The sequence below is a fragment of the Kogia breviceps genome, chromosome 19 (genome assembly GCF_026419965.1).
Source record: "Kogia breviceps isolate mKogBre1 chromosome 19, mKogBre1 haplotype 1, whole genome shotgun sequence".
Taxonomy (NCBI): Eukaryota; Metazoa; Chordata; class Mammalia; order Artiodactyla; family Physeteridae; genus Kogia; species Kogia breviceps.
Genome location: NC_081328.1, coordinates 21169959 through 21195956, shown reverse-complemented (window position 1 = coordinate 21195956; position 25998 = coordinate 21169959). Strand labels below are relative to the sequence as shown.

At 38.9% G+C, this 25998-nt stretch overlaps 1 protein-coding gene across 19 annotated transcripts in view; it reads left to right on the top strand.

The window, feature by feature from the left end:
- Positions 1-1404: 1404 nt before the first annotated feature.
- The window catches only part of GGNBP2 (gametogenetin binding protein 2), a 31582-nt gene continuing 6988 nt past the window's right edge, over positions 1405-25998 (top strand). For 3 of the 19 annotated variants that reach the window (XM_067022250.1, XM_067022253.1, XM_059047574.2), the window contains exons 1-7: positions 1437-1581; positions 2119-2305; positions 10038-10118; positions 11692-11945; positions 13968-14066; positions 18799-18912; positions 24930-25139. In XM_067022250.1, coding sequence (XP_066878351.1) covers positions 2213-2305; positions 10038-10118; positions 11692-11945; positions 13968-14066; positions 18799-18912; positions 24930-25139 — 851 coding nt within the window. In that variant the 5' untranslated portion in view covers positions 1437-1581; positions 2119-2212. Of the gene's footprint in view, positions 1753-2118; positions 2306-10037; positions 10119-11691; positions 11946-13967; positions 14067-18583; positions 18710-18798; positions 18913-24929; positions 25140-25998 lie in introns of all 19 variants that reach the window. The other 16 variants (XM_059047570.2, XM_067022246.1, XM_067022251.1 and 13 more) reach the window with 14 other exon arrangements.

Sequence of the window (25998 nt, the reverse complement as noted above, 5' to 3'; positions counted from 1 at the left end):
GTAATGAAAGTTATTAAAGTCAGCACCTATATATTGAACTTGTCATTTTCAATGTCCTTTACCAACCGTCATCCAAAGTAAGTTTAAAAGGTATAAAGTAGGCACATTAACTGACATAGTCTTTAGAGGAGCACCTACAGATCTTAAAAGCCACAGTATTCTTTTTTTCCTTAGAAGCGTTTTACATAAAACACAAGATTCTCTAAAAATGTGCAGATTTTGGCTATGTAGTCTAACTTGTCAGAACCTATATGCACATCCTATATGCCTGTTGAATTTAAGCTAAGGACCATACACCGTTCTGCTCTCCTAACATGGCCAAACACATAAATACTTACTGGATAATCACACCTTTGGGACTAAACAATGGTTCTTCCAGTTTATTATGTCACCTAACAGTGACCACACAATGTCGAAAGTCAACATGGCTAAGGGGTTGCATTCGCACTATTTGTTGCAAATCTCTACGGTTTCATGTGGTGACCAAAATACTTTTTAAAGATCAGTATCACAGCTCTAGCCTATCCTACCAGGATTAGTTAGTTGTAAGAGCAGCAAATGTATTGATCCTTAAAATCGTGACGACTTTCATAGGCACAATACTTTCCAACAACTATATTGGCCTCCAAAGCCTTCAGGGTAGGAACCGAGTTCATGATGGCACGCCAGTGTCTTGACAGCAGCTCTGCTTCTCAGGAGAGGGTCAGAGGGAAGGGCCTTTGGCCAGCACCAGCACTTTGCCCAAGAGAATCGGTGTCCTTTCTGAGCCTCTAAGTTAATATTAACCCAGTCCAAGAAGTTTCTCTGCCCAGGACGCTATACACAAGCCACTCTCCACGTAGTATTCTATTTGTCTCTAGTGTAACAACGACAACAAAAAGCTGTCAGCACTTAAATATTTTCTGCCCCCTCGGCGGGATCGCGACTCGAGTCTGGGAAGCAGTAATGCAGGGGGCTCCTGGTAGATCAGGGGTCAGGGAAAGCGGCGTCAAGGACCCTGAGTTTGTCCCTTAGCCCCCAGATGCACGTCTCCACTCCCTCACTCCCACCTTTTGCTCTCACTGATTTGGAAAGCCTCAGCTCCTGCCCACTTACCCAAGTCCTCATTGGGCCCCGACCCTCGGATCGGCCCGGAGAGCGGTTTCCAGGCCCGCGCAGCGGAGGACTGAGTTTAGGCCTACTCATCCCTCCTAGCAGCCCTATTTCGTATTTATTTGAGTAGCTTGACTCGGTGGAGGGTGCCGGTCACGCGTTGGACACAGCCTGGGGAGCACCCCACCGGGGAGCACCCCACCCCCTCCGCTAGGGCTTCGAAAAAGGCGACTCAGGAGCGTGGGTCTGGAGTCTCGCGAGAGGAGGCGGGGCCCCCGCCCGGCACTCTCGGCCCCTCCCTGCCCCACCCTCCCCACGTCCCCCGCCTTCCCTCCCCCACTCCCCGTGGCGCCAGCGGCTGACTGAGCCTGGAGACGAAACGGCATTCGGAGCCGCGCTCCCGCCCAGGCCGGCCCTGACGCGGGCCTTGTCAGCCGGTAACGGGGAGCCGAGGTGGGGGTCAGGGAGGCGATCACGAAAACGGAGAAGGTCAGAACCGGGAGGCCTCCTCCGAGAAGGGCTAAGAAAGGGTCTGAGCCTCCCACCTCGGACTCCGCAGAGCTGAGGCGGGGTCGACCCCTCCCAGGGGCGGGGTCGCGCTGGGCAACTGCAGCCCAGGGGACTCACTGGGCGGGGCGCGCCCTAAAAGGGGGAGAAGGGGTCAGCTGGGGGCTGAGGGCCCCCGGGCAGCGGGCTGCGGGCAGTGGAGCGGAGGCCGGGGGTGGGGTCCTAGAGCCAGGACTCCGCTGACGGGCTAGGGAAGCCCCGGGGCCGGCGGGTCCCCTTCGCCTCTCCTTTGGACCGAGACTGGAGGCCGGCGGGGTGGGGGTGGGGGGTGGGGAGGGAGAGCGGCGCGACGGGGCGGGTCCCGGCGTTGCTCGGCGCTGATTGGCTGAGCGCGTGTGGAATCGGGTGATGGGAAACGCAGTTCAGATCTCCCGTCTCTCCTGCTCCTCTCCCTCCTCCCCGTGGCGAATGTGCTGCGCGGCGGCGGGTGCTTACGCTCGCGGGGTTTGGCTGTTGCAGGCAGGAGCTGGGAGGAGGCGGCAGCGGCAGGAGCGGCGGCGGCGGCAGCAGCTGGGAGGAGGTGGTGACGGTGGCAACGGCAGCGTCGGGGACGATGGCGCGACTTGTGGCAGTGTGCAGGGACGGGGAGGAGGAGTTCCCCTTCGAGAGGAGACAGATTCCCCTCTACATAGACGACACCCTCACGGTGAGCGGGCCGGGCCGGGCCAGGCTCGCCGCTCCCCTGGCAGCTGTTTCCCCTCCTCCCCCTCCCCCAGGCCGAGCGCTGCGCACTGGAGAAAGAGTGTGTTGCAACTCCTAGGCGAGGCCTTCTCTCCGGCAGGCCCCGCAAACTCGCCTTTGCAGTGGGTGGCTCGCTAACCTTTGCGGGGCCCCAGGCTAGCGCTCCGTACGCACTTTGAGCCCCTCTCCCCAGCTCCCCTTCCTTTTTCCACCCTCTAGCTTCACCCTTTGCCTTTAGCAGACGGTGCTTTTGCCAAAGCACGCGCCTCGGAGACGGGTTGAAGGATATTGGGCGTCAAGGGCCTATCCCTTACAGAAACCACCTACCCTCGGGGAGGCTTAATTATCTGGAAATGTCGCAGCTGCACTGCTACCTGTGTATTTTCTATCTTAATACTACAGCTCTTAATAAGCATAATTACTGAGGGCAAAGTGACATGCTCTTGCACAGTAAAGATTCCACTAAAATGATCTGATTTCGTTATAGTCTCAATATGCCCGTACATTAAAACTGTTCGAAACGATTGTATTGCTAGGCCATGACTCTTCAAAATGGGCTTTCTTGACATTAGTTATTCTTTACAGGGAGCCTTTTCTAAGGAAGCAAAGTGATTGAATGTGTAAGAGCATTGTAAAAAGCTGATTGCTCATCTTGAATGTCAAAAGCCATTTCTGAGTAGTTTTCCTTTTTAGCGTGGTACAGCATTACAGACCCTCTGCCCTGTGTTGCTGTAGTATTTCCTTTAAAAGGAAATGTTAGAAATTTGAATTGAATCTGAACAGGAAATGAGTGCAGTTGCTTGCCACAATTTCTTAAGAAATGAAATGAACCTTTTCTGAGTATCTTGAAATCTGCGTTTTGATGATGCTGAAGCTTTGGATTATACATTTGCCTGCTTTGATAAGGTGTCTTCATCGTAACACCTTTGGCTTTTTTCCTTTTCAAAGTCAGTTGATCTGTTTTGTTCCTGAATATCTTTTTTGCAAATATCTACTGAACTTTTTTCAAATTTTGTATAAAATGCAAGTCATTGTAGAGATGCCAGTCTGTGCCTTTCTGTTTGCCAGTCTCAGTTAAGACTTGATTGAGCTGCAGTACCTTTAAAAGGATTAGAAGAGCTATTGAATGACTTAATTTGTTAGAACTTTTTAAGTGAAAGCATCTATAATTATCCAAGTGCATTTTTTTTCATGGAAAAAGGTAGAATGATTTGGGCTGATATAAGGTAAATAGAATTTGTGTTGATGAATTAGAAAGTGTACTTGTATGCCTTGGTCATGATTTCTGCACTTTTTGCATTAAAAGTATAATGGACTTGTATTTCAAGTAGTTTTTAAAAAAAACTAACACTGATCAAATTAAATGATGCATTTCTCAGTTTGAAAACTAATATGAGTTCATGTGTTGATATTTTCTTTCTTCTCTCTCCCTCCAACACAGACACTTTTCTAGAGCACATAGTTTGGTATCAACCTTTTATTATTGTCCCAGAAAGCCTTTGAAGTTTAAAAAAAAAAAGTTCTGTGTGTTTGGACATAAGATTACTATTGAGTGTATACTGTCAAAACAGGGGAAATCAAACATAAGTTTGAGTATTAACAAAAATTTAAAAGACACTGATTCTCCTTATGCTCACATAATCACCTTTAATGTGAATGTAGCATTGATATATCCATCATGTAGTGCTTTAAAATAGTCAACTCTGGGGGTTTTATACTCTATTCTCTGTACAATGATGAATTTCCAAAATTTTCCAAAGAAAAAGAGGTAACCTGCCCTGTGATTTGTTATTGTACTTATTTCTCTAGAGAAGGTGGGATTGGACTGACCTGGTGGTTTAGTTTCTTTTTTATTATATTGTGGACTTGTGACCCAGGCAAATAAAATTTAGACTTACTCAACTTAAATATCTTAAAATAGCATTTTATTTAGGAAAAGGTGCAGTTTTTCTTTACTGTGGAAGGGTTTTTATCACTGGGGAATGAGTGGGACTATTTATTGCTTTGTTATGGAACTTATGCATGGTCATTGAATGCTGGTTAGTGAAAAATCTTGTCAAGAATGCATCATATTTAGGGAAACAAGTTTCAGAACCATTCTACCAAACACTACTTAAAGGAACAATGTAGAGCAAACACCTGTTGGGGAAGAGGGAGGGGAGAAGCCTGCAGCAGAGGGTTATGCACGGGTCCATTATTACTTTGATGGCATTGTCACCCTGAAGTTAACTTTTGGTTTGGTCTTTGTTCCTAGGGTCCATAGGTAATACACTGAGGAAACATTGTGTGATCATTATTTCAAGTAGTCTTAGAATCTTGTTAGCTTCTAGATGTTAAGTCTAGTTGTAATGTTTACAATCAGTTAACAAATATTTATCATTTTAGTAACAGAAGCTGAAACCTCTAGCCTTAGGTAAACTGGGCGATTTTAAGCTGGATTTGTAAAATGAAATTAACAAGCTTGTATGTGAGGAAGTAGCCTCCTCTTTTATGTGGTATGTTGTAGCCACATTTAAAAGACTCATATGGCAGTTTAGTGGGTTTGAATACTTGAGTACAATGCTGATGTAGGTGTATTTCAGAAAATCTCAAATAAGTAAACTGGTGGAATATTCAGGAAAGTGGTATGCTGTGTAGCCAAAATGCTTTTCAGTGTTATTAGAATTATAGAATGACAGGTGGACAGAATACAGATTTTATTTTAAAAACATCTTTGAAGAATTAAGATTTTTAAAGTATTTTTAAAGGAATTAATAGTCAAAATATATACTCCTTATAAAATAATCTTGAAAAATAATTGCAAAACAAATGAAACAAATTATCCTTAACCCTACTTCCCAGAGATAGCTAAGAGTATAGCAGCATTTGGTGTAGTTCCCATCATAGACACACACAGATGCAGAGTTGGGATGTATCGGTTTCTGTAACACTTTATATCTTGCTTTTTTTCTCACTAAATGTAATATTGAGAACATTTTCTCTTGCCATTCTTAAACAGCTTTAGTGGCCATGTAATACTTTGTTGTGTGACATTCCATAATGTAATCATTCTCCCTTTGTTGGACATAGAGGTGGTTCTAGTTTTTACTATAATACTCTTAAGAATATAAATCATAAATCTTTGCATTAACATTTTTTTTCAGGGTTTTGGAGGAAAATTACTGTATCAAAGGATAAAAACCTTTTATAAAATTCTTGATGCATACTGTCAGATTGCTACAGTATTTCTAGAACACAGTTTACCCTTCTAATTCAAACCAATCTAAAAGGGACTAGAAACTCTGATAAGGGTTTTTGATTGAGACTTAAAAAGATTTTAAAATGTAGCATATCCTTTTGGGGATTAGGTATTTAGCATCAGTTAGAAGTTTAGTATTTATTGTTTGCTTTCAACTCTTGATTAAATATTTAATTTACCAAAGGTGATAGATGTTGCAGGTGGCTGTGAGGATAAGGAAGTAAAAAAATAAAACTAAAGGGACAATGATTTTTAATAAATACAAGCTTAGTATTATTGGGTTAGAGCTTGTGAGAATATGCTAAGAACAGATTATTTGTGGTCAGGAGAAACCAGGACAGATACTTAAGAGTGAAAGTGGGTAGTGGATTCAATAAACTTTATAAAGCAGTAATTGCAGGACAATGACTTGTTCTATCTTTGGCTAGCTAGAGATAGGCAACCTCATCATGAAGCCAAACACTAATGATTCCTCTGTGAGACCACACCTGAATACTTTACATGACTCTCTTCCTTTAGGTAACCTAGAATCTGAAGACTAAGTCAAGGAAGTGGTTTTAAAGAATGGGGAAAAATAGTGCTGCTATCCTCTATCTTCCTCTTTCTTTTTTCCCTTTTTCTTATTGTGGTGTCATCATTGAAGAGCATATAGTGATTAGCCAGTAAACAGCAAGGTAAAAAGCCATTGTCCTAAGTGAAAGGCAAGGACAGTAATTAGTGTGAGTGCAAAGTTTCTAATCCGGTGGTATTGAGTATGTACAAGAGAAAATTTAGTGTTATCCAAGCCAGTGAAACCCAGGAAAGATGCAGTAATAGACCTGATCTTGACGTATATCTGTACTAGTTAGGTGAAAATAAAATGGCTGGAAATGAGGGGGTTTTTTGGTTTTTTTTAATATTTTAACCCTGTTTATAGAGGGTTTTTTTTTTTTTTTGGTACGCGGGCCTCTCACTGTTGTGGCCTCTCCCGTTGCGGAGCACAGGCTCCGGATGCGCAGGCTCAGCGGCCATGGCTCACAGGCCCTGCCGCTCCGCGGCATGTGGGATCCTTCCGAACCGGGGCACAAACCCGTGTCCCCTGCATCGGCAGGCGGACCCCCAACCACTGCACCACCAGGGGAGCCCCCTGTTTATAGACTTTTAAAAAATGATTCCTAAAGTAGGTATCCGTTAACTTTTATATATATATATATATATATATATATATATATATATATATATTTTTTTTTTTTTTTTTTTTTTTTTTTTTTTTTCGGTACGCGGGCCTCTCACTGTTGTGGCCTCTCCCGCTGCGGAGCACAGGCTCCGGACGCACAGGCTCAGCGGCCATGGCTCACGGGCCCAGTCGTTCCACGGCATGTGGGATCTTCCCGGACCAGGGCACGAACCCGTGTCCCCTGCACTGGCAGGCGGACTCCCAACCACTGTACCACCAGGGAAGCCCTGTAGACTTTTTAAAAAGGATTCCTAAAGTAGGTATTATCCATTAAATTTTATATACACACACATATATATATATATATATATTTTTTTTTTTGCGGTACACAGGCCTCTCACTGTTTTGGCCTCTCCCGTTGCGGAGCGCAGGCTCTGGACGCGCAGGCTCAGCCGCCATGGCTCACGGGCCCAGCCGCTCCGCAGCATGTGGGATCTTCCCGGACCAGGGCACGAACCCGTGTCCCCTGCATCGGCAGGCGGACTCTCAACCACTGCGCCACCAGGGAAGCCCTACATATATATTTTAAAGGTCAGCTGGTAGGCCTCAATATGTTAGGTGTATTCTTTGACCTCTGCTTTAATTTATTTCTTCTATAAATTTTATTTATTTATTTATTTTTGGCTCTGTTGGGTCTTCGTTGCTGTGCGCAGGCTTTCTCTAGTTGCGGTGAGCGAGGGCGGGCTATTCTTCATTGCGGTGCGCGGGCTTCTCATTGCGGTGGCTTCTCTTTGTTGCGGAGCACGGGCTCTAGGCGCACAGGCTCCAGTAGTTGTGGCTCGCGGGCTCTAGAGCTCAGGCTCAGTAGTTGTGGCGCACTGGCTTAGTTGCTCCGCGGCATGTGGGATCTTCCTGGACCAGGGCTCGAACCTGTGTCCCTTGCTTTGGCAGGCAGATTATTAACCACTGCGCCAACAGGGAAGCCCCTGCTTTAATTATTAAAACAATAAAATATAGTTGATCAGAATAAAAATAATTCACTTCCACAGAGTCAATTTAGGATTTCACCTGTGAACTGGACTGGAGAGACCTTGATTTGGTAAATTGAGTAGCTTTGATTTTAAAGTAGTATAGGTAATTGTCTCAGTTTTTTTTTATGGTGGCAACTAATATGTGGTGAAATGGTGTATATTTGTATCAAGCATGTGGAAATGCAAATCAAGGTATTAGTTGCTTAAATGGTAGATGTGGAGTGACTTGCAGTGTTCTGTTGAGCTATGTGGCTTTAAAAGTTTATCCTATACCTTTTTTATGACTTGACAGTTAATTTCTTTGTGTTTTAAACCATGTAGTGATTCCAGAGAACATAATGTGAGTTAATTGCACTATTCTTTTTTCAGTCTTCATGGGCCAGGATTTCTAATACCAGGATTATTAAGATGACTAGATGACCAGTTTTACTTTGTACTGTTGGCAAAGTTAATATATGACAGTGTTTAGAACAATGGCTAGTATGCATAAAGCTACATTAAATGTCTTTATTATTACCACCACCACTGTTTGGATATAAGACAACTCTGAGAGGGAAAACTGAAGAGAAGTTGATTAACCTGAAAACTGGATAATTGATCCTAAAATTGTGAGATAAGGACATGTAGTCTGTATGTATGGAAGAAGAAACTTCCAGAATAGTAAAAGCTATTGAAATGGAAGCATGCCTCTGAACATGGTATAATGAATATAGAATTGTAAACAAGGAACAGTAGCTCTTTCCCCGGTAATAAGTGGTATATGTGTATTATAATACATTTGGGAAAGATAGGAACATGTAAAGAAAAAAGTCATCTATCTTTTCACTGCCTAAAGATAGCCACATCTAATATATTATGTATTTTCTTTTTCTGTAAGAAAATATACACATAAAAATTTGAATCATATTGTACATGCAGTCTTTGAGTCTGTGAAATACAGCGAAGTCTTCTGGATTGTTGAATCGGTGTTGCATCATTGTCCATCCTTAGTATCCACTTGTCTTTCTAGTTCACATATCCAGTAGTCCCTTCTTAATAAATAAAGAAAAGGTCTTATATCTTTTGCTTACATTTGCCTTAGTTTGGTCCTCAGTTTACTGCTAGAACAAGCATGTTTTTAGGCTCTCATTTCTAATGTGGAGGGGAAAGAATGGTCACTTGATTAAAGAAGCAGGTCTTTGTGGTGCTGGTTGGTGAAGGGAGGAATCTTTCTAAGATCACATTCAGGTGGGTGGGGTTTTTTCGTTTTTTGTTTTTGCCTCAAATGGTCTCTATCCTGACTTCACTCTTTGGGTGTGTTAGAGTTTGTGGCCCTTGTCATCTGGAAATAGAAGTTTGTTCTAGCAGTATGTTTGATATGTTTAACAATGTTTTAGTTAAGATACAAATGTGTTACTTTATTTCATTGTTTTGAAGGCATACTTTTTTTCCACATTTAACATCTCTGAAATTGGTATGCTGCTTTCGTTTGGTGACATCTTCCAGTTATAATGGCTCTTTCCTTGTGGTACATAACTAAGGTACTTCGGTGGTGTCACAAATCAGTGAAATGTGCTGATTACTAATTCCCATTATCTGACATCCTGAGACATCCTTAAGCTTTATGTATCCCTCTTCCTCTGGTAGTGAATTTTGATAATTGAATATCTCAGTGTATTTTTTTCTGTTCACGATTAGAGCAAACATTTACTATGTGCTGGGTATATTCTGAGTGTGTGTGTGTGTTTGTGTGTGTGTGTATAGTGAAGTCATTATATATATAATCATTTACATGGTAAGATTTATTGTATTCTGTAGTTGAGGAATAACTGAAAATATCAGGATATTTAATGTAAGATATCAGGTTATTTCACTTATTAAGTGCTATTATTAGCCACTGCAACAGACATTTTAAAATATAATTTAATCCTCACAACCCATTTGATGAGAGATATGAAAAATTATTATTTAATCTCATTTTACAAATGAGGAAGCTGAAAATCAGACAGGTTAAATAACTTGCCCAGAATTATGACATAAATTGTAAGTGATAGAGCTGGGATTTGAATTCAAGTCTGCCTGACTTCAGTGCCCTTGCTTTTAATGACTATACCATTTCTAGCTTTAGATACTGTAACTTGGATTTTTTTTTTTCTTTTAACTTTTTGGTGCAGGTGGGAGGGAGCAAATCGGGCTTTAGGGGTCTATTTCTATCCTAGGAGACTATAAAATAGTCTGTATCATGTGCTCAAAGAGGATAAAATAATTAATTTTTATTCTTTTGCATATTAAGATGGTGATGGAATTTCCTGACAATGTGTTAAATCTCGATGGGCATCAAAATAATGGTGCACAACTAAAGCAGTTCATTCAGGTAATAGTTTTAAAAATTAATGTTTTAAATGGTGTGTGTGTGTGCGTGTGCGCATGTGTGTGTATGTATGTATGTGTGTTTTTAAAAGTCATTTAAAATTTTACCTGTAAGTATTAATTTTGTTTTACCTACGACTCTTTAGGTCTTAAGATTGCAGTGAGGTTGCTTTCTTTTACTATTGCTCCAGGTATATTTACATACCTGTGATGTGAAAGATTTGATGGTGGTGTGTTATCATTTTATGTCTGTAAGGCTTTAATTTCACCAGTTTAAATTTAGTTTAAATTTAATTTCCCTGTTTTTAGAAGGTAGGGCAGACAACTTTTCATTGAGAACTTCGTTTTCTTCTTTAGTAATTGTTTTGTTCAGTAAAAAAAAATTAATCTTGTATAGTGAATTTTCTGATTTTTATTTGTTTTTTAATTTAATTTAATTTTTTATTGAAGTATAGTTGATTTACAATGTTGTGCTAATTTCTGCTGTACAGCACAGTGACTCAGTTATACACATATATATGTTCTTTATATTCTTTTGCATTATGGTTTATCCCAGGAGATTGGATATAGTTCCCTGTGCTATACAGTAGGACCTTGTTGTTTATCCATTCTAAATGTAATAGTTTGCATCTACTAATCCAAAACTCCCAGTCTTATTTAATTCTTAAACAGTGTGATACTTTGTAAATACACTATATATGATCAAGATAAAGGAAGATAAATGGTTACTTTATTTCAAAATTCTATTTCAACTTTTGGAGAAAACTTTGAATTAAAGGTTAATAGTAAATGTGAGAATATCCTTTATGGGAGTTATCTTACTTTCTCATCTGTTTTTTTTTTTTTTGTAAATTGGAGGTATTACTTGTAGTATAACCCTAACTCCATCTAAATAGAAGTTATTTATGAGTTTTGCCCATTTCTCTGCAGCTTTGGTTTTCAGTCATTTCTCTTCCTTGTCATAACCAACAGATAACATTCATATGCACCAGCATTTTAGTTACTCACTGCAGGCTCCTACATAGGTAAGATAGGCCTTGTTCTCTCCTGCTAATCCATGACACACCTGCCCATACCTCCAGGTTGAGAATTGCTGCTCTACATGATCACTATCCTTACTTGACTTGTGTAGCTGAACGTAGTGTGTTGCTAAAGGTTGAGAAAAAGACATGGTAAAGCTGCTTTGTGTCTTTATTCTTTTCTCTTTTCTTTCTTTCCTTTCTAAAATTTTTTATTTTAAGTGAGAGTACTAAGCTTAATGCACATTTGACAGGCACTATATTTCCACATGCAGGGCTTCTTTTTGCTATGCTGGGTCACAGACTGCATAGCCCTGGCATCCTAAGTGGAGTTTTTTATACCCTAGATTCTAAAACAGGGGGATTTGTGGAGCAAACTCAGTACAGCATGGACAAGGCCGACTGCCTTGCCTTACTGACTCAGTTGCAGATAGAGATGGCAAGCCCTGCCCAGGCTGTACTCACTGCACAAGGATAGGAACCAGAAAGAGTGGTGAAAGAGTCATTTCATGTCTTTCTTACTAACTCCTCTTTATTTTTCTTTCCCTCTTCTCTCAGCGACATAGTATGCTTAAACAGCAAGATCTAAGTATTGCCATGGTGGTGACATCACGTGAAGTCTTGAGCGCACTTTCTCAGCTTGTCCCTTGTGTTGGTTGTCGTCGAAGTGTGGAGCGCCTCTTTTCCCAGCTTGTAGAGTCTGGAAATCCTGCCCTTGAACCCCTGACAGTGGGGCCCAAGGGAGTCCTATCTGTAACTCGAAGCTGCATGACTGATGCAAAGAAGCTTTATACATTATTTTATGTACATGGGTGAGTATAATCAATTAGGAAACAATGAGTTTGTTAAATTTTTAAACTTGGTGACAGTGGCAGCTTTTTTTCTAAATTTGGTTGGGGCAAAGCTTGAGTCCAGATTCAACACTTTTATTGAGTAACTTCTCTGTGCCAGTGACTGTAAAGTTTCTTTTCTCATGTGGGGAGAGGCAGGCAGTAAACAAATACATAATTTGTCAAGGATGTTAAGTTACAAAGACAAACCAGTAAGGGAGATAGACGTTGAGTGGGTAGAATTCATATGGAGAGTGGTCAGGGAAGGCCTCTCTGATAAAATGACATTGAATGTAGACTTGAATGAAGTGAGTGAGTGAACCATGTAGATATCTGGGGGAAGGCAAAGAAAAGCAGCAAGTGTAAAGGTTCAGAGGTTGGAGTTTTCCTGGAGTGTTTGAAGAACAGCAAGGGAGCCATTGTGGCTGGAGCCAGATGAATGAAGGGAATGGTAATAAAAGATGAGGTCACAGGAGTACTAAAAGGCCTAATTATGGAGTGCCATCTTGAGGCCTTTGGTTTTTTTATCTCTGAGATGGGAAGATTTGGGAAGGTTTTGAGCAGAGGAATACATGGTCTCCCTTGAAGTTTTGCTTACCATCACCTCTGTGTTGAGAATAAGTAGAAGGGTCATGGAAGGGTGGAGAAACAGGCTTGTTTAATAGTTCATGCAAGAAATAATAGTGACCAGTATAGTGGCCACGGAGATATTGAGAAATGGTTGGATCCTGGATATATTTTGAGGAATGAGCCAACAGGATTTTTGGGTAGATTGGATGTGGAGGAGGGCATCAATGATGATTCCCAGATTTGGGGTCTAAAGAGCAGGACAGATGGTTTCCATTTACTGAGGTGGGTATGACGGGAGGATGGAGGAGCAATTTTGCAGAACTCACTTTTGGATGTGTTAATTTGAGATAGCAGTTGGGCGTCCAGGTAGAGCTCAGAGAGTTCTGGCCTAGAGATATAAATTTGTGTCATCAACATATATATGGTATTTATATGTATATTTAAACCCGTGAGATGAGATGTGATCACCAAAGGGTAAGTGTAAATAGGAAAAGAGAAGAGGTCTGAAGACCAGACCTACTTAGAGGTGGTGGTAGAGACTTTGGATTTTTACTCTGCTTGAGAAAAGAAGCCTTGGAGGGTTTTTGAATAGAGAAATAACATAATGTGATTTTTGCTTTGAAAAGATGACTCCAGCTGCTAAGTGAAACAGTGTAAAGGCAAACTGTAGAAGCAAAGAGACCATTTGGGAGGCCAGCTGTTGCAGTTGACTAAGCTAGAGAGGCAAGTTGGACAAGGGTGGTAATGGTGGAGGTGATGAGAAGTGATTTGATTCTGAATATATTTAAAAGTTAGAGTTGACGAGCTTTGCTGATTGGATGGATGCAGGGTTTGGATAGTTAGCCTTATGTATTTCTATATTTGCATAAAATTTCTGTTGAAGGCTCCTTATCAAGGATAGTGTATGTTTATTTTATTTTATCTTTTATTGTTTCCTTTTTTTTTTGGCCGCACTACATGGCTTGTGGGATTTTATAATAGTTCCCCGAGCAGGGATTGAACCTGGGCTCTCAGCAGTGAGAGCACGGAGTCCTAACCACTGGACCGCCAGGGAATTCCCAAGGATAGTGTATGTTTAGATATCTAATGTTTGGACAAGGGAGTATGGCTGAGAGTCAGGTAGCAATCAGTCATAAAATATTTGAGTGCCAGGCACACTGCTAGATACAGTGCAGATGCAGGGATGAATGAGACACATGTAGTCTAGGGGCAAGAGTATGTCGAATCGGGCAGGTCTTCAACGTTTCGATAGGCTGGGAATGGAAAGGGAATATAAATGTACTGACTCTTGGGTTAGAGTTTGATGAGAAATTTTCAAAGTAAGTGATGTGTCTAATACTTTAAATATACTTTTCACTAAAAGGCATAGAGATTTTGAAAATTCTAAAGAAAAGTTAATATTAATCAAACCTTTAATGGTTTATTTTTAATTAGGTCCAAACTAAATGACATGATAGATGCTATTCCAAAAAGTAAAAAGAACAAGAGATGTCAGTTGCACTCCTTAGATACGCACAAACCAAAACCTTTGGGGTAAGTAGAATTGATTATCAGGATGCTTTGTCAGTGTTAAGATTATAAATGTTGATCACATTTGGTAAAAAGAAAATAAACCCTGCTAGTTTTATTTCATTAATTGTTTACACTATAACATAAGAACCATATAATTGGTCAAAATAAATATGTATTCTGGTTCTGTAGGCCTTTTTGCATTGGGACCATATAGGTTTGATTTATTTTTTAAGTTTTTTTTTCCTTGTATTAAATATATTTCAGAGAAAGGAGGTTGAGATCTTTGTGGAAATTTATGTAGCCAGTATTAAATTTTTCAAAGTTGTGGTATCATTTTTTTAATCTATGTAATAGTCATAATGTATAAATTATTTTTCTTGTCTTCCTTGTCTCTAGGTCTCCCTAATAATTTATCAAGAATTTTTAAAAAAATCTTGAATCAGTTATAGCAATGTGAATTTATGTAACTAACTTGCAGTTTTCTTCTTGGTTAGGAGCTACAGTGTCCAAGGCTGCTCTGCCCCCATCTCCTAGCACAGTGTCACAGCTGCCCCTTCAAAATAGCTTGGGGTTGGGGGCGGTAGGGAGAAGCAGTGGAATTTGAAGGGAGTTTCTTTTCTTTTTTTTTTTTTTTTTAACATCTTTATTGGAATATAATTGTTTTACAATGGTGTGTTAGTTTCTGCTTTACAACAAAGTGAATCAGTTATACTATACATATGTTCCCATATCTCTTCCCTCTTGCATCTCCCTCCCTCCCACCCTCCCTATGAAGGGAGTTTCTAAGAAGTAACTTTTGTTTGGGGGGAGAATGGGATGATGTAAAACTATACTTCTGAATTAACTTTAAAAATTAGTTTTTTTGGATATCTCAGTAGTGTTGACACCATTGTTAAATTGACATTTTCCACTCTGGTAAAAAGACCTGGATGACCAGGTGGTGGTGTGTTAATAGTTAATAATCCTTTTTTTTTTTTTTTTTCTGTACTCAGGAACAAAAAAGTGAACTTTTATTATGAAAACTGTCAAACACATAGAAAAGTAGAGAGACTATACAAGGACCCTCTTACCCCCAAATACCTTCACCCAGACTCAGTAGTTATCAAGATTTGCCACATTTATTTCATTTGTTCACCTTTTCCCTTGCTGAAGTATTTTAGTATATGTGCTGCTGAAGCGAGCACTGCTGAAGTATTTTAAAGCAAGTTCCAGGCATCATGTTATTTTACTACTACATATTTCCACATTCATCTCTAAATACAGTGATATTTTCTTTCATGACAGTGCCATTGTAACACCTAACAAAACTTTTAACTATAATAATCTAATACCCAGTTCATACTCAGATTTCCCCAACTCTCTCTAAAAGTGTCTTCTTACACTGATTTGTTAGAATCAAGATCTAAACAAGAACCACACATTATATGATTTCTAAGTGTGAGAACTCTGAACCCAGTAAAGCTCTACACAACCTAAAGTGCTTATCTAAGGATAATTATTTTATATACCTGATTTACCAATATCTTTAAAGAATTTCTGACTTTCTGAATGCAGAATCCATTCTGATTTTCTCATTAGACAGTAACCTTTTCTGAATAACCTGTTGACTAAAGCCACAGAGTAGTATGATATAATACAAAGGCTGCCTTCTGTGTTTTTGTTATGAATATTCTTCATTGAGCTGAAAAGCAACAGCTACCCCAACATCTTAAACATCTGTGCTCATTGCCACCTTCCTTCAAAGACCAGTCCTTCCACTTTTGCTCCGGATTCCAGCTCTTCTCTTTTTCTCCCTGACTTTGCTTCATCAATTATCTACTTTTATTAAAAATTGACATACAGCTATGTTTTCCTATATTTCAGCTTAAAAACAAAAAACAAACCTCCACAGACTTCACATCCTGCTTCAGCTCTAGCCCCACCACATGGGAATACAAATGTTTTGGAAGGTTGTTTGCTGAGTTATGCAGTCAGGGTGAATGGAGTTAGTTAAGCAACACCTCCTAAGGTAGCTTCAGTTATTCCCACATGCCATGTGGATAGCAGGCCAGAGAGTATAGTCTGCTTAGCCAAGACTTCTCCTTCACTTTGGATGGTCACTGCCATTCTATGCTACTACGACTTTTCTTTTTATATTTTCCCTGTGTTGTTCCCCCCTTTCTCTCTTTAGATTTTCTTCAGGGGAAAGTGTAATACAGTTAATTAGCTTTTAGCCTAATCAGTAGTAACAATCTAGTTCAGTCTTCTTGAGAGTATTCTCACATTCATGCAAGTAAACCCAAGTTATTGTCTGTCTGGGAGTAAGTGTGAGGTCTGAAAGAGAGGTCTAGGCTAGAGTTGTAGGTCTGTAGCTGATGAATGATATACGGTTGACTCTTTTTTAAAAAAAATTTATTTATTTATTTGGCTGCGTCGGGTCTTGGTTGTGGCGCATGGGATCTTCATTGGGGCATGTGGGATATTTTGTTGGGGCGTGTGGGATCTTCATTGTAGCACGCAGGCTTCAGAGTGCCTGGGCTCAGTAGTTGTGGTGCGCGGGCTTAGTTGCCTTGTGGCATGTGGGACTCTTAGTTCTCCAACCAGAGATCGAACCTGCATCCCCTGCATTGGAAAGCAGATTCTTAACCACTGGACCACCGGGGAAGTCCCTACAGTTGACTCTTGAACAGTGCAGGGGTTAGGAGCACCGACCCTCCACGCAATGGAAAATTTGAGTGTAACTTATAGTTGGCCCTTTGTATACGTGGTTCCTTACTATCCTCAGATTCCACGAACTGAAAATTGTGTAGTACTGTGGTATTTACTACTGAAAAAAATCCGTGCATAAGTGGATCTGCGCAATTCAGCCTCATGTTGTTCAACTGTATAAGATCACCTAGAGGAAGAGTAGAGTAGTAGAAAGGAATGCTGAGGAATTCAGTTTAATGGTAAAAAGAATAAGCCTAAAGAAACTCGAGAAAGAATCGCCAGAGAGATAGGAGGAAGCCAAGGGAAAAGAGTGTGGGGCGGTGGTTGGTAAGCTATGTTGAAGGTTGCTGAGTTATCAAGGACCCAAAAGTGTCTGTTGGATATAGCAACACTGAGATAATTGGTGATCTTGATGAGCATGTCTGTGGTTGAATGGAAACAATCTAGATCAGCATGGGTAGAAAAGTGCATGCAATGCAAGGTTGTAATGGGTTAAACTGTGAGTGGAAGGTGTGGGAATAGAACAAGGAAATGAAAAGACTTCCTTTTTTAGAGAGCTTGATCTTGAAAGGAAGGAGTGATATAAAGACATTTGGTCTGGAGAGATTATGGATAAAATGTTGGTTTGAGCTGTAGAATTTTTTTTCAAGCTTTTTTTAGAATAATGCTTTCACATTCTGATGGTATAATAATCATTCCCCAGCTCTGATTTCATGAACCTTTTCCTCAATAATGAGAACTTGAGTTTGAGAGTTACTCAGTTTTAGGTTACGGATCACTCAGGCATAGAAAATTGCAAATATGGGAGACGAGAATAGAAGGATATAACATGCAAGGCAGAGCAGGAGTTGAGGTTTTTGTTTCAAAAATCAGGAACATTGATCCTTGGCCTCAGCCCTTATGAGATGGGAGTAGGGAGCTGAATTGTACGTATGACCTTATAGGGTGGGCAGGGGGTTGAGAGATACTTACTTAGCTATATAGAGTAGGTTAAGTAAAGATTCAGAAGTTTTTCCATCTCAAGTATCCCAGGTAATGAATTTCTAGGACTGTAGTGAGACCCTGCAGAAGAGCAGGCAGGAGCCAGTTGTTCACAATCATGAAAAATCAAGAAGACTATCATTGAATGGAATATAGAAACATATTTCTCTTGGAATGCACATCTGCAACAAAGCAAAATGCATGACCAGCGCCACATTGCAACCTGTGGGGGAGGGAGAGTCTGGGAAGTTTTTAGTAAGTTTTTATAAAATTATTTGTATAGTACTTACTACTAATTTAGGCTGTGTAAAGTGTTCATCTTAGTATGCTATTTTTATTTTAGTAAATATAAAAATTTATTTACTATAATTAGATTAATCTGTGACTTTCCCAGTTACTTGTAAATGTGAAGGTAGATAAGAATTTTGTTGCCATGGGCTAGCTATAAAATCACATTAAGTAGATCAACACTTGTTAGTATTTTCAATTTGTGGAAGATTGATCCATGTTTATAGGTGAAAATATTTAATCTTTGTTTTTCAGCCCTTTTGACTTTAAAACATTCCAAGTAGATTTGCTCATAAAATGCTTAGTATGTTAACCAGTTACTATCTTGATAAGTGTAAATGTTGTTAAATTATATCAGGTAAACTTTATAGTTGAGCAGAAAGAAGTTTTTGTGTAAAGATATGAGCACCTGTCTAAGTAACATTTTAATATGGTTAAATATGTAATTATATACAAATTTGCAAACTTATCCTGCTAATATCTTAATGTATTAAAGAGTTTGTGATTTTAATTTAGACTATAGAAATTATTCCTTCAGATTATCTCAGTGTCACTAAGCTTTGTACTGTACTGTACTACAGTGAAGGGAGCAGTAGCAGTGTCAGTTCAGAGAAGTTAAGTACAGATAAGAGAAGTAGTGAAGACCACAGGAAGGACAGCAAGTGTAGGATCATTTTCCATTATGGACCTTTCCAGGGAACAGCCAGGTAAAATCAAGCAATCCTTTACTCACCTTTTTTGAATGTTTTACCCTTGTATATTCCTTCTTCTCACTAAGATTTGTTTCTTTCTGCAGAGGTTGTTGGATGGACGTATGGGAACTAATGTCCCAAGAATGCAGGGATGAAGTAGTTTTAATTGACTCTAGTTGTCTTTTAGAAACACTAGAAACGTATCTGCGAAAACACAGGTAAGTCCAAAGATCATCATGGTAGTTGGAAGGTGCCTTAGCTGTCAGTCTTCCAGACTGAGCTGTCACTGACCTTCTTCACATAATAGTACTCCAGCCTTCCCGTTAATACCTGACTTGAGGCGGAGTTTAATGTTAGGGTAGGCAGTTCCTTTATAGGATGACTCTCGGTGTTGGCCATCTTGTGTTAGGCCAGCATTTCCATTTTTTGTAATTTCTACCTGTTGGTTCCAGGCCAGCCTTTCAAGAAACGCAAAATAACTGTAAATCAAGTAAAGTGTACTTAATCACTGTGGAAATTCTAGTACTCCTTGTTTTTATGATAGAAGCATTTCATGATGTCATTTTTCAAAATTAAAGTTAAAATAGCAGCTATTACTTAGTAATATTTTGAATTATTTTTCTTTAATTGTCAAGACCTAAAAATAGAGTTGGAATTCATGTGCTTCCTGTACTATAAAAGTAACTTCAGATTTTTCTTTTTAGAATACTACTTTACAAAGGAATTTTCTAAGTGTCATTAACATTTGGAAATTCGTAGGGAGGGGAGAGTGCAGTAGGAAAGGAAACTGGTAAGGGAGCCATCTAGAGATGGCGTTCTTGGCGGGGGGAGTTGTACTGTTTTCATATAAATTTGTCACATGTCGGGTTTGTGGTTGTGTGTTCTTTGACTTTGGGAGAGATATACACAATTACTTTGGGGATACTTCTAGAAAACATATGTAAATAATAAAAACTGGCATTATCAAGATTGATGTTTATATGGCAATGAGCTAATGACTTTACCTGCATACTAAGTTTATTAAGTGTTTTTTTTTTTTTTTAGAATTACAAACTTTCTTGGTTTTTTGCCTTAGTTGATTATACCCAAGAGAGTAGAGAATATGTCAATTATTTGGAGTTTGGGAGGGGGATTTTTAACCGTAAAACATAAATGTATAGGTCTGTTGTAGATTCCTTTCTCTCAATATGAATTGATCCTTGTATTCAATATGAATTGGTCCACACAAGATAGCTTTTTTGGGTGATAAATTACTAGTTACTATAGCTAATGTTTTGGAATTTCCTATATTAGTTTTAGATATTTCCTGTGTTTAGGGGGCAGTAATTTATAAGAAAGGTGGAGTCCATTTTATAAATATGTTAAGAATGAGGGGAGAAGTATAGTTAAGAGAGCAATTAAGGGAGATTGCATTGAATCTGGGTTCTACTGATTATAACTTTGTACAAGTTACTTTTCTGTGCCTCAGTGTTTTTCTTCTTTAAGACACAAATAATGATAGAAATGATCTTAAAAGGATTTATTATAAGATTAAATTTGTCGTGAGGATTGATGATACATAATAAGGATCACTTAGAACAGTATCTGGCACACAGTAAGCACATCAGTGAACCTTTGCATGCCAGATTTGCAAGTCCTTGTTAATCTTGTGTATCTAGTTCTTGTTTTAGGTACAGGTTGAGTTTTTGAGGTACAGTGAGTTGAAAATGATTTCTAAACGTCTGAATAATGGACCTTCTTGGCACTTCTACTTTATTTAGGGGACTTCTCTGAGCACTTTATAATAAAGATTTTATAACATTATTTAGCCAGTTAAATATTATGATAGTACATTATTAGAAATGAGGTGTTAGGAAACTGAAACCTCTGAATTAAGAAAATGTTTTTTAAATTTGTGTTCAAGCTTACTTTTGAAAACAGGAAAAATCACTTTCATTCTTGTGGCTTACATATAAATTTTTAAATTGCTGTTTATTTATGCTTATGTTACTCATGATTACGTACAAACATATTAGACTGAAGATTTAAAGCAGTAAGATATGCGGAAAATATTTCAAGTTTCATTATTGGTACTGTATGACATTTAACCATTTATTTACTCAAAAATCTAAACTTACCATTATAGCTTGAAAATGTGGAAGTATTTTTATTTCTGTGTCCGTGACCATTTCTCCCACCAAGGGGAAGATTTTTTAAAATTGTGATAAAAAAACATAACTTATACTTGCCCTCTTAACAGTTTTTAAGTGTTCAGTACAGTATTGTTAACTGTTTGCTCATTGTTATACAGTGGATCTCTAGAATTTTTTCATGTAGCATGACTGAAGCTATACCACATCCATTGAACAATAATTCCTCATTTACCCCTCCCCTCACCCACTGCAAGCCACCATTCTGTTTTTTGTTACTTTCAGTTCAGTTACTTTATATAACTCATGTGAGTGGAATCATGCAGTATTTGTCTTTCTGTGTCTGACTTATTTCACTTAGCATAATGTCCATAAGGTTCATCCATGTTGTAACAGATGACAGAATTTTCTTCTTTTTTGAGGATGAATAATGTTCTATTGTATGTATATACCACATTCACCTGTCAGTGGACATTTAGGTTGTTCCCACATCTTGGCTATTGTGAACAGTGCTGCAGTGAACATGAGTGTGTGCAAAAAGCTCTTTGAGATCCTGTTTTTAATTCTTTTGTATATATTCCCAGAACTGGGATTGCTGGACTATATGATAGTTCTGTGTTTAATTTTTTGAAGAGATGCTATACTATTGGATTGGCCAAAAAGTTCATTCTGGTTTTTCTGTACAATGTCATGGAAAAACCCAAATGAACTTTTTGGCCAACCCAATATAATATTTGCCATGCTGGCAGCACCATTTTACAATCCCATCAACAGTGTGCAAGGGTTCCAGTTTGTCCAGATCCTTGCAAACACTTGTTATTTTCTAATTTTTTGATAGTGGCCATACAGTGGGTTTGAGGTGATATTGTGTGGTTTTGATTTGCATTTCCATGATGATTAGTGATGTTGAGCATTTTGTCATATGCTTATTAGTTATTTGTATATCTTCTTTGGAGAAATGTCTATTCATGTCCTTTGTCCATTTTTTAATCAGGTTCTTTTTTTGTTTGTTTTGTTATTGAGTTGTAAGAGTCCTTTATTTATTCTGGATGTTAACCCCTCATCCAGTATATGGTTTGTAAATATTTTCTCCACTCCATAGGTTGTCCTTCACTCTGTTCATTGTTTCCTTTGCTACACAGAAGTTTTTAAGTTTGATATAGTGTGATTTGTCTCTTTTTTCTTTTGTTCCCTGTGCTTTTTTTTTTTTTTTTTTTTTTCTGTATGCGGGCCTCTCACTGCTGTGGCCTCTCCCGTTGCGGAGCACAGGCTCCGGACGCGCAGGCCTAGCGGCCATGGCTCACGGGCTTAGTTGCTCCGCGGCATGTGGGATCTTCCCGGACCAGGGCACGAACCCGTGACCCCTGCATCGGCAGGCGGATTCTCAACCACTGCGCCACCAGGGAAGCCCTCCCTGTGCTTTTGATGCCATATCCAAGAAATCATCATCTATTCCATTATTATGTTTTCTTCTAGGGGTTTTATAGTTTCGGGTCTTAATGTTTAGGTCTTTAACCCGTTTTGAATTAATTTTTGTATATTTGTGTGTCTATTTTTTAAGCATTAGTGAAACATAATGATTTAACTTGTCAGCATTATTGCCTCTGTTTACAAAATGGGCTTAGAGCTTCCATTTTAACATATATTCATTTCATTTCACGTCCATCCTTAAAGAAGCCTTCTGCAATTCCCATAACTAGAATTCAACTTTCCTGTGTGCGTGCACACACCCACACACGCACACACGCACACAGTGGACTACTACTCAGCCATAGGAAAGAATGAAATGATGCCATTTGCAGCAACATGGATGGACCTAGAGATTATCATACTAAGTGAAGTAAATCAGAAAGGCAAATACCATATATATTACTTGTATGTGGAATCTAAAATATGATACAGTGAAACATTTACAAAACAGAAACAGGCTCACAGATGTAGAAAACAGAAACAGGCTCACAGACGTAGACAAATTTATGGTTACCAAAGGGTGAAGGGAATAGAGGAGGGAGGGATAAATTAGGAGTTTGGGATTAGCAGATACAAACTACTGTATATAAAATAGATAAACACAAGGTCCTGCTGTCTAGCACAGGGAACGATATTCAATATTCTATAATAAACCATAATGGAAAAGAATATGAAAAAGAATATATATATATTTATATATCTGAATCACTTTGCTGTACACCAGAAGCTAACACAACATTGTAAGTCAACTATACTTAAAGGAAAAAAAGTAGTCCATTATATATCTGGTGTGTATAGCGGGGGTGGAGTAGAGTAGAGGGACCATGGAGGGAGAGGTGAATCTTGGGAAATAAGGCTGGAAATAGTAGATTGGGTAAGAGAAGTCACTGAAGGCCTTAATGGGTTTGAACTTTATTCATAGACAGTGGGGAGGTTTTTAAGCTGAGAGTGAGGTAATGAGATTTGTTTAAAAAAATTATTTTGGTATGAGAGATGCATTAGAGCTAGTAAGAGTGGAAGCAGGGAAACCTGTTAAGAAGCATTTTTAAAAATTGTCTAGGCAATTGAAAAGAATTGACCTTCAAGAGAATTTTAGAAAGAATTGATACCAATTGGCTCCACCCCTAAAAGCAGGACCTAAGGAGGAGTTGGAATTGACTGAGGTTTCATCCTGGGTGACTGTGTGAATGGTGATTTCTTTTTTTTAAAATTTCATTTTATTTAATTTATTTTTTAACATCTTTATTGGAGTATAATTGCTTTACAATGGTGTGTTAGTTTCTGCTTTATAACAAAGTGAATCAGCTATACGTATACATATATCCCCATATTGAGTGGTGATTTCTTAACACGGATGGAAGGGAACATAGGAAGGGAACCGTGTTGCCCTTGGTTTTGGACAGCAAATTTAATGTGTTGCCTTTTGGACATCTGTGTTGCTGCCCATTTTTTTCTGTATGGGTCTGGCCCTCAGCCAAGGACAGAAACTTGGGCAGAGCTGTAGAGTTGAGAGACATGTTGACTGAAGCTATGGGAATAGATGAGCTCATCTGGGTAGATGAATCTAAATCAAAGAGAGCAAAATTTCCTCATTCCACGACAGCTGATCTTCTCAGAGTTATGAATATTGTGAGCCTGGCTTTTTCGCCAGACCGAATTCTTCCTTATTTCATAAATTTAAAAATAAAGAAACCAAGCTTTATTCTTTTTTCTTTTCTGATTGAATAGTGAATTGTATGTATATGATATGTTACTGTTGATTTTATTTGCATTTCTTTGATTACTATTGATGCTGTTTCTAGTGGAATATATTGCCCACCACCTTAAGTTACTTCTCTGTAAATTGCTCGGTTGTAGTCATAATTCTATTATTTGTGAGTTATTTTCAATTGTTTATAAAGTTGTATTTTTTAAAAAATGGTTTCTAAAAAGAAAACTTTTCTACATCCTTCTCCATTCACATGCTCTTCTGTACTTTTACCACATTATGTACAGTCAAGTTTAAACCACATTTCTACATATGTGTTGTCTATATTATGACTGAGTGTTGAGAAACATGCATTTTCTTTTGGAGGAAAGAATTTCACATTTTGGAAGTTACCAGTAAAGTAAAACTTACATGTACCACTTTCCCATTCTTTTTGGCCTTCCCACCCCACATACTTAGCTAGTGATGTATTAAAATGTAAAAATTTGAATCAGGGTTTACTGGCTGAAGATACCAACTATCTTCAGAGGCTGAAAGGAGAGGGATCCTAGAGTCATTGGTTGGTAGCGTTTCTTGTTTTATTTTCTGACCTGCACAAATAGCTCTTGAAGTGAATATATGCTAGTCCTTGACAACTAATATTTTCTGGCCATGTATTTTACGCACTAACAGATATTTATCTGCCTCATTCTTTGGGGCCCATGTGTTTCTCTAGTCTAAAAAGCATTTGCAAATGGAGATCTAGCTATACCCATGTAATCCCTAAATGTGTATTTACCTTATTGTGTATGTTTTCAATGTGTGTATGGAGGCTTTTTTTAATGCTCTATATGGGAGGGGGGGAGTGTCATTGTCTAGTACACTGTTATATACCTCATGAAATAATTGCGCAGCCCGTTCTTAATTTTGAGGTTTTTCTTTTCAACAGGTTTTGCACTGATTGCAAAAATAAAGTCCTCCGAGCATACAATATCCTTATTGGTGAACTTGATTGCAGCAAAGAGAAGGGCTACTGTGCTGCACTTTATGAAGGCTTGCGGTGCTGTCCACATGAGCGTCACATACATGTTTGCTGTGAGACAGACTTCATTGCACATCTTTTGGGTCGTGCTGAGCCAGAGTTCGCAGGAGGGTATGAGTATGTAATTTGCTAGAATGGGCTATCTAGCGCTTTGCTTCATTTTATCCTTCCGCCTCAGTACATATGATATATGTATAAATTAAAGTGTGCCTGTAAAGATTTTGCTTTCTTTAAAATACGCATTTAGTTGACTGAGTAGAAAAAGGGAGAAAATGTCGATCAGTTGTCTGCTCCTTGTTGCTTGAAGTAGGCAGGCTTCTTTTGGCTTTTATTATTATATATAGCTTATCATTTTCATTTGAAAATGATTAGAAGGGATTTTTTCCCCCTCCATCCATGCATTTCCATGTTTAAATTTTGTTTATAATGATGGTTTTTGCATAGGAAGTGAGATCTTTGCAGCAGGGGGTTAAGAAATACTTTATTGAATGTAATTCATGAACTGTGTATATTATTACTAAATTATATAGGAAGCTAAAATTTTATCTCTGGCTTTGTTGTAGAAAGAAAATCAAAAAAAATGTTCACAATAAATTGAACCTACCTCCCCTTGTGTTTTGTGTATCAACTCTCATTTGAGTGCCTACTTTCTGCTAGGCATTCAGAATACAAACACTTCTTTTATCACTGAAGTTCATGAACACTTCTACTGAAGACTGGCCTAGAGGGCTTTTGCCCATGATTGAATCACTTTGGTATTGTCTTTCTCCTCAAAAAAAGAACAAAAACCAAAACAGGCATTTGCTGTAATTGGAAGATGAACTGTCATGCCTACTTGAGCTGGACACTTAACATATGATGACTTCTCTGTGCTCAAGAAAACCTCTCTTTAGGGCCAGTTCCTGAATTACCTTATGTTTAGCAATATTAAGGCTGAGTTCTACCTGCATGTGTATTTCTCATTGGTTTTATACGT